The sequence below is a fragment of the Sprattus sprattus genome, assembly GCF_963457725.1.
Source record: "Sprattus sprattus genome assembly, chromosome: 3".
Classification (NCBI taxonomy): Eukaryota; Metazoa; Chordata; class Actinopteri; order Clupeiformes; family Clupeidae; genus Sprattus; species Sprattus sprattus.
Window position 1 is genome coordinate 32968308 of NC_137922.1, and position 9235 is coordinate 32977542.

General features: G+C 43.1%; 2 protein-coding genes across 2 annotated transcripts in view; both read right to left on the reverse strand.

The window, feature by feature from the left end:
• The window catches only part of rab11fip3 (RAB11 family interacting protein 3 (class II)), a gene marked incomplete at both ends in the record, with an annotated part of 29280 nt that extends 26423 nt beyond the window's left edge, over positions 1 to 2857 (reverse strand). Inside the window, 3 exons of the mRNA XM_080835446.1 lie at positions 1 to 267; positions 2347 to 2536; positions 2762 to 2857. The exon at positions 1 to 267 is cut by the window's left edge and continues 134 nt beyond it. Of these exons, the coding sequence (XP_080691572.1) occupies positions 1 to 267; positions 2347 to 2536; positions 2762 to 2857 (553 nt within the window). The remainder of the gene's footprint in view (positions 268 to 2346; positions 2537 to 2761) is intronic.
• A 2044-nt stretch (positions 2858 to 4901) lies between these two features.
• decr2 (2,4-dienoyl CoA reductase 2, peroxisomal) lies at positions 4902 to 8931 on the reverse strand. The gene is made up of 10 exons (XM_080833943.1): positions 8859 to 8931; positions 8612 to 8748; positions 8460 to 8528; positions 8043 to 8094; positions 7636 to 7771; positions 7316 to 7440; positions 6978 to 7071; positions 6380 to 6484; positions 5932 to 6166; positions 4902 to 5294 (listed from the first exon to the last, which is right to left on the reverse strand). Exons 2-9 carry the CDS (start codon positions 8710 to 8712, stop codon positions 5946 to 5948), a joined length of 903 nt encoding a protein of 300 aa, XP_080690069.1. The 5' UTR covers positions 8713 to 8748; positions 8859 to 8931; the 3' UTR covers positions 4902 to 5294; positions 5932 to 5945.
• Positions 8932 to 9235: the final 304 nt, after the last annotated feature.

A 9235-nucleotide genomic window follows, 5' to 3' on the forward strand; every position in this document is an offset into this window, starting at 1 on the left:
CGCTCTGAACCTCCATGGTGCCCTGTGGATCGAGATCCAGGCTCTCATATTCGGGTAAAACCGGCACGTTGTTTTCCTCCATCAACTGTTGTGTGGTTCCCTCCGTCGGTGAGCTGCCATCGCGCTGGGCTTGAGTTACCTTCTCAATACTCGCCTGGGTGAGTGTGAGTGCCTCTCCCTCCCCCTGGTTCACTTCCAACTGAGCCGGTGTGTGATTGGCGGAGCAGGTCTGACCTGGGGCTCCTCCCATGTCACTCAGCTGGTCACCTGCACAGGTGAGGAGGAGGGGGAGGCTAACTGGTGTGGTTAAGACATCCTGGTTTTCAGCACACACACTAACAGAAGCTGACTGAGTGTCTGGAGAACAGATGTCCAGCGCAGGTGTGTTTTCACTGCTAAACTCTGGAGGGTCGCCATGCATGGAAGGGTTTTCCTGTGGCTGTGTGCTGTCACTGTCACCTATTGATTCAACACAAAGGTCACTACCATCAACAATCTGTTGGTCAGGGCAAGTGGTGTCAAGCTCAGATGTGTTTTCCGTGTCAGGAGTGTGTAAGAAATCTGAGTGGTCAGTGTTGAATGTCTGTGAATCATCTGCCACTTCAGTATTCATGGTGTGTGTGATGAATTCAGATGTGAGTAGGTCTGTCCTGTCAATGTTTTCAGTGCAATATTTCAGTGAGTTTTCAATGTTTAACTTGTGGGTATTGTCCGGCATTTGTGCATTGAATTCTGGTGGTATGCTTGAATTTTCAAGTTCCGGGGAGTCCAAGGTATCTAAATGTTCAAGTTGGAGTGTGGTTATGTCCTCTATTTTTTCCGAGTTTACAGAAACAACTATGTTATCTTCCATATTTTCAGGGTTAAATATATGTGTGTTTGTATTTCCCTTAATTATTGGTATGGTATCTGAGTCTTCAGAGTCAAGTGTGTCTCTCTTATCTGAGGTATTTATCTCAGCAATAGTGAAAGAATCAGGTGAGCTACCTGCATCAATGACATCCTCAGGAAAGACATCAGCCACTTGAGTTTGTTCTGGAGAACGACCAGCTAGAAGCATGTGCTGAAGGTTCTTGGCGGCTGAAGTATCACCATCAGTGGCATGTTGAACTGAGTGTTCAGCTGCTTCTGCCCCAGGGATATGTTCAGAAGATACGTCTCCTTCAAGTGTGTGTCCATATGGTTCAGCTTCAAGCAAAACCTCAGACACTTTGACTCTTTCAGCCCTGGGTTTATGCGTTTCTGTCTCAGACAGATTTACCTCAAAGATCCCTCCTGGTACGATGTCTTCTTCATGTGTGTCTTCAGTTATTATTCCTTCAGGTAGATGTTGATATGACTCTGACTTGCAAGTGGCTTCAGACAGAGCATCCCTTTGCTCTGTGTGTTCATCTGCTGTATTTTCAGATGTGTTTTTCTCTGGTGTCTCGATATACAGCACATCGCATAGATTCATTTCTTTTCTGTGTTGTTGACCAGCTTGTTCATGTATTTCAGTCTCAGTTGTGTGTTCACAAACGGCTTCAGATTTATTTCCAGACAGCAAGTCTCCTTCGATCAAGATGATGCCTTCTGCAGCAGTTTCAGGTATTTCTTCCACAGCTTTGATATCCAGTAATGCATCCTCTTCAGGTGTCTGTTCAGTGAGGACTTGTTGAGTTGTGACCTCAAGTAAGAGTTCAGGTGCATCTACCTCTGTAGCCAATACAGAAAAATTAACTCCTTCAAATAACTGCTGAGGGGCAGGTTCACACCCAAGATCTCTATAAGATGTCAATACACTCAAAGTGTGACTGAGTGTAGCCTGGTCAGTCAGAACTTCTTCTTCAGGCAAGGGTAGTGGAGGGGCATTTGTTCCTTCTCCCTCTGTGTGATGACATATGTCTGCCTCAGTATGTATCAGGAGTTCAGCTCCACCTTCAATAGGCATGATGTCGCCATCTGGGCTTTTTTGGGTGTGTTGACATATTTCTGACTCCGTCATGTTTGCTGCTGTGTGTTCAAATGTTTTTGTTAAAAGTGTGTTTGCCGGCGAGAGGCAACTGCTGTAGATTTCTGATATTTGCTGTTCTGTCTGCTGGAAAGCATCCTCCTCAAGTAACAGATGGTGGGTGTGCTGCTCTGTGCACACATGTTGTTGATTCATCTCCTCGCACACAAGAGGGTTGCTTGTTTCACTTGGAAGAGCTGTGGACTCCAAACACACACCTGTGAGTGTGTGATCAAGCTGGGGAGTCCTGTATGACATTGTACTCTCCTCGGGTGTGAAGATGTGTTGTGGATCCTGAGCTGAAGTGTGTATAAGAGTCTGCAAAGACAAAAGTTCCTGTGTTTGGGTGTCCACACCTGGCTCATGCTCCACATCACCTGTGGAGTCACTGATGATGAGTGAGTCTGTGAACAAAGGTGTGCTCTCTGGGATGTCTGTGGTCTCCCTGCCGCATTGTTGGGCACAGCTTGTTAAGTCTGGACTGGCATTGGAATAGGGGCTGGAACTCTCCTCTAAGACCTGGTCTTGTTTACTTGGTGGGAAATCCTGGGAACAAGAGAGACGGCTTTCCCAATGCGAGGCAGAGTGCTCTCCATCCTGCTCCCATGGGAACATTTGCTCTACACCAGAATACTGAGTCCGAAACAGGTCATCTAAATTTAAGGCATTTTCTGGGAATATCTCACCCAGGCTGAGAGACAAGACATTCCCATCTCCCTCCTCAAAATGCAGTTGCCGTTCATCGGTCGCCTCATTTCCGCATGGCGTTACAGGATCAGTAGAATCCAAAAGCATAAACCCCAGGCTATTCTGATCTCCATCCCAGTCAGTGTGGCTTCCAGGACTGGACATCAAAACCTGTTCCATGTTTGTCCACCACAAGGAGTGCTAAAAAACGCAGCCTGCAATAAGCCGTTTCTTGCTGAGATCCATAAGTGAACCTCTCTTTTCAGTACACAAGACAAGAGTGTCCAAGGACAGCTATGGAAGAGCAATGGCAACACAGACGTCCACCATGCAAAAGTGCTGCGAGACTCACGATAAGGCGATTGACTCCCACGTCTATGTTTACAGGCTGAGAATTAATCTAGTTAACTAAAGCCCCTTCAAAGGCGCGTTTATCCACACCCAAATCCCGACATCATTAAGATGGATTACAAAATAAGCAACTGCGGCAAAATATTTTTTCGGTTACTGTCAAGTTATCGAATAGATACAGGGCTATGTTCTATTCCACAGAGTTATATTGATGACATCACAAACAAACATCAGGTGGCTAGGCTATGTCTGAAATCGGTCATGAGGCCGTCTGTAGGCTTATACATGTGTAAGAAAACAAGATTATATTGCTTGTGTCCAAAACACAGATCATAAGATTATAATAAGAACAGTTAACTTCAAAAGAATTAAGTGTAATTTTATGTCATCTGAAAAACATCTTGCCCGAAAGCAGCTGGAGTGTAAACCTTGTGATAATTGACAATTATTTCAGAAAATGTAATTGTTTGCAGCCTGAAAACGATCTGTTATAAACTACAGATAACGTTACCGTACCGATCACTAATTATGACACTTGGTGCATGATATTATAAACACATACATCTAGGCTACCATAACGACACCGGCTAACGGAGGGCAGAACTGGAAATGAACTGCACTTCCTTTGGGACACTTTCCGTTCAACTTTCGCTTCAGACAAGCACTACCAAAAACCAAATGCTTCATTGGCTAACATGTTTGAGACATATTAAATATTTTACATTATCCAACAAGCTAATGTTTGTTAGCTGAGTGAGCTAACACTACTGCCTACACCCGGTAGCCCACCTTCCTTGCTAACGGGTTTATTAAGTCCGGAGGTGGCTTCTTCGAAAAATGTCTGATTAGGGGAAAAAATGAATTACCGTTTGCAGTTAATATAAAACTCCAGCGGTTAGCTAAGTGGCCGTCATTATAATAATAATTAGCTAGCTCGTTGAGTGACAGATTGTGTTGCTGGTAGACAAGGCTTGGATTAGTAGCTGTAATAGCGTCGACATATGGCTAACAGGCTAAAAGATACAAGCATCCCTCCTTCGAAAACGGGGCAAGCTGAGGGGGCTAGCTGGCCCATCCGTTGGTCAAGTCTACCTCCACCACCAGAGAATATAAAATCCTTTCGTTCACGTTATTTCCCAAGGTTATATTTTGTAAATCCTCACGACTCTCCAGTTGAAATATGTAAGCGTTGCGTTATTGCCTTGTTTTTTTCCTTCAAGATAACCGAAGTCCAAGAAGAATTACACGAATCATCCACCTGTGCTGGTTAGCTGTGTTAGCTAAAACCCCATGAGTGTTCATTTATCATCACCACATCATTGTCTCACAGGGGTTAGAGGTGATTGATATGATGAAATTATGATGCCCAGATTATTCGTTATGGATGGTGCCATTTGTATTCCAAGCGATAATGTCACACCAGCCAGATTGCACTCGCATCAGCAGCCGATGCAACCTCTGCCATCCTCATACCGCATACACAGCGACGTCAACAGTGAGCACGCAAGCGCAGCGACTACGCCGCAGTCTGCCGATATCAACCAAAAGCGTCGAGAAATGATTTTGTTATGAGAACAGTACAGAAAAAGGACAAAATACCATGGAACCCGATAGCCTTAATAATGGGAACATGGGGGATTTAAAAGTACGTCTCTGACTGCCAATTTAAGCATAGCGTCTCAAACAAGGCCTTCAGTCCAGTCACTTTCATTTGCAGAGCCCGCATCATATTCATTTATTGACGAGGGGGGGGGGATAAGGTATTTCTGAGCATACTCGGTTTACCTTTGATTAAAATATACTGGGCGAAGGATATGCCGTGTGTAGGCTATTGGTTACAGGTAAACAGCAGCATATTTATTATGCTTTACGTTATGATACAACTGCGCCCTCACGTGGTTTTTATTAAATGTTGTAAAATGTGGTTACAAATTAATTACAGATGCATTAACAGACATATATAAGAAATGGCATTTGTTTCGTGTTTCAAAAATAAATGTTCAACATTGACATACTGAGTGTGTGAAAGAAAATACACAAGCTAACATAGGATGAACAAAAAGCCAAGGACATATGGCTGGTCAGTCCCAGTATGTGCAAGTAAACATTAACACATGATTACGGTTTGAAACGATGGAATGCTATGTTCGAGTCCAAAGGAGTTTGACATGTAGAGCCCTCCTTTATCTTGTCACATGGTCAATCTTCTCAGAGGATGATAGAAGACATTACTTCCTATCTCTCTTCATTTCAGAGGACCAGAATCCTGAAATAGAAATGAGTGGTGGAGTCAGTAAACACAGTTCAGACAACTCTACTCACTCTCTCAATTCTGCTCCCTCAAGTCCTCCTAAATGTCAGTCCTCTGTGCTTTGTCCTGTCTTGTCACCTGTCCTTTCATGTGTTTTCCATGCTTCCCCCTCTGCTCTCTCATACTGTTCTATCCATTCCAATTCCATTCCAGTTTTGTCCTCTACCTCCTCCTCCACTAATGAGGTTCTGTTATGAATAGTTAATTCTACTTTTAATACCAATTGAAGGTAATGACCAACCCTGTGTTATACTGACACTGACAGAGGTCAAAATCTACACAGAGAAAACTCATAAAACACTGGGAATGAAATGCATACAAAAAGGAGTAGGATAATACATACTATTTGATTTTCTTATATCAAGGTTACTTTTGGTGTTATTTTCTTTAGCCAATAGGTAACAAGTAGAAGGCTGGCAGACAATGAGAAGGAAGACAGACACTCACACATAGACAGACGGACAAACAGACAGTCACACACCCAACAACGTTACACTCTGGGATGCGGGTAGGGAACAACATCTGCAGAGCACAACATCTCTCTCTCTCACACACACACACACACATACTCGGTCACACTTCACACACACACCTGAGTGTTGGGTGTCAGAGTTTAGCAGAGCGAGAGGAGAGTATACCCAGCAGACGGTGCACGTCATTGGGCGACGTCAGCCACGCTCCACCATCAGCCACCAGTATGCTGCCTGTGATGTAGGAAGCTGCCCTGCTGGAGAGGAAGAGCACCGTGTGGGCCATCTCTGTCTTATTCCCTGCACGCTGCAGGGGAATGCTGTTAAATGCACCTGCATCCTCAGCATGGGGACCACCTAACAGAAAGGGGGATCCAAGACCAGCGGAGAAGGAAGACAAGGACGAGACGGTATAGTAAATAAAAGGAAGGCTGTGGATATTGTTATTGGGGATCCTGATAAGAGGCAACATTGTTTCATGTTACTATCAAACTAAAAGATAACTCCAGTGTATGTCTGGTGCCCTGAAGTGTAAGCAGGTGTATGCTTTAGGCAGAACCCTAGTCTCACCCAGTCGGCGGTAGCCCTCCGTGCCTGAAATAGGTCCTGGTGCTACGGTGTTAACACGGACTCCATTGGGACCCCACTCCACAGCCAGGTGCTTGGTCATGGCATCTACACCAGAGACAGGAGGAGCGAGACAGAGGTTTGAAATACTTTTAAAAGAAAAGGAGCTTGTAGGAGCTTTGGTGTTAACCCGTCATTTAAATTCTGTCCCCCCTTTGTTAAGTGAGCTATTGCGTGTCATAAAATGTTCTGAACTGTCCATAACAAAAGAGATTAGTATACCATATAACAACTTAATTTTCTTTCGGTGAAGGCTGTTTCACTTATTCTTTGTTATTAGTTTAAAATAATACTTTGTGTGGAGTTGGTAAAAGCTTACATAGAAAAGAAAGAAATGGCTACAAGAATAAGTAACTATTCTCCTATGGCAGTTCAAAACCCAGTCATGTCTTTCTGTAAAATCCTAAGAAAGGCTCCGTCAGCCTGTGCAAATGTCAGGGTGGTAACAGGGTACATCTAGCTTTCTTGTTTCATCAGCAACACCAACGCCCACGTGTTCTTTATTCCACCATTTCCCATGAGGCACGAGTCCTGCGCTCACCGTTTGCTGCTTTTGCTGACCCAGCATGCACCTGGAGCGCCTGGCCCTTGTATCCCAGAGTGGCGGAAATGTTTACAATAGAACCACCATGATCCTGCAATCGGTCAAACAACATAATCCATCAGTTCTATTCACAACCATCTATGATCTTCATCTAAATAGAAATTCTTATAAAAGAATGCATGACTTCTACTATGGCAATGATTTTTGCCTTCCACCATTTTTACTTCATTACAGTCACAGTTCAACATTGCCCAGAAAATTCAGTGAATTCTTTATCTAGTTTATGTTTGGCTGTTCTTCAAGCAAAAGTCCATTAATGGAAAAAAACATTTTACCTTAAACCACTTCTCATAGGCCACCTTGCTGGCATTGAAAGTGCCCATGGTGTCGATCTCCAGTACTGTCTTGAAGGCGTTGAATGACAAAGAAGAGGCAGGACATAGGAAGTTACCTGCAGCATCTAATCACAAAAACATTAATGTTACGAACATCTACATCGGATGAATTTTACTAAAAATAATGTATCTGTTACAAGTACTATCAGTCTTTGCTAAGGTGTGTGTGTGTCCAAACATGGTAGTTAGAGTGTGTGTGTTGTGTGTCAAAGCTGCCTGATAAAATTAGGTGGTCAGAGCAGTGTGGGTGTGCTTCTTACTGTTAATGAGTATGTCTAAGCGACCCAGCTCCTCCAATGTTCGATCTACAGCTGTATTAATAGTCTCTGGTTGCCTGACATCTATTGCCAAAGGGAGACATCTCCGACCAGTCGCTTTAGTTAGCTTCTCTGCAGCCTGCACACATAAAAACACCCGCAACATAACATTTTCTTTCTCTCATATAGGTCCTCTTTTGAATAAAAAAGTATGCACTGCTGTACAATAATGTCTGAACATCACGTATGACTGCAGTGCACATTTACTCAAGATATGTGGGCACAAAAATAAAATTATGTGGTACATATTTCAGGGCTAACGGCTTTATTCTTCCATTATGATTAATGTTCCTAACCCTAGATCACACAGAGTGAGAACATAGCTAACAGTGGATAAGAGTTCTGGTTACCTCACTTAGACGTTGCAGATTTCGGCTGGCGATCACTACATCACACCCATGCCTGGGGTTAGAGGTCAAGTGTTATATTAAGGGGTAAAGGATAAGAGAGATAAAGGCAGAGGAAAGCGTGTGTATTCCAATCATAAATGTATGTATATTCCAATCATAAATTGAATGTAAATGCCAAAATGTATTTTAGGGAAATGTTTATACATGTTGGCATTGCAATACCATAATATAACTGTAAATTGTGTTTAAAAACTGTTATATTATTCATGATAAACACACCGGGGTAAAGGTCCCTGAGGGTGTCTATGTTGAGAGATAACATCGCTCACTAAGCAAAAGGGTAGTAGGAATCGTGATAATAATTGAGGTTAAAGTTTGTGTTCACCAAAGCAAGTGCGTGAATATTGTTAGACTGACCTCATGAAGACTTCAGCTATGCGGAATCCAATGCCAGAGCCACCACCTGTGATAAAGGCAACCTGATCTCTGCAGAGAAATACAATCAAGTTAGTCGAGATATGATCTGGAACCGCTTGCAGAGTACATTTGCTGTGTTTGTGTTTACTGACTTCAAAAGGTCTGGACTATAGAGGTATGTGTAGGAATTCATGCAATCATCAGTCATGACGTCCTCTGGCAAATCTCCGGTTCTCTGAGACTCGTCTGCCATCCTTGCATCACACGGAGACAGAAACCACAAAACCACCTGGAAAGCAATTCGGCCTGAGTTTCATGCGTATCGACGTGTAACCTACCGATAAGTGACATTTAAAAACACTTTATTTTAATCGCTGAAAACCTAAAAAGTAATCTTACCTTCGGCCAAAAACAAATTGATGGATTATGGCCCAAAACTAGGAGCTTCTGAAAAACTTCACTTACTGTCAAATTTCACCTCTCTCTATGAACTCTGCACTTTGGATTGGACATCCGACGGAGTACCGTGCACTCTGGGAAATGTAGTTGGGAAACCAGATGTCCGTGTAAATATTTTCAATTGAGGGTCTTCTGAAGATAAAATAAACACCTGGGTTGTACTATTTGCGTGTGCAGTTGTAATCTTGGCCATTAAGGTACGATTTGGGTATAATTCAAAGAGAGTAACCGCTTTTCTGATATCTTAAGTACTTCTCTGCCCATGAATCATGGCCGCATTGTTTTCTGTGCCTGTATATGATTTGCAAAACACCATT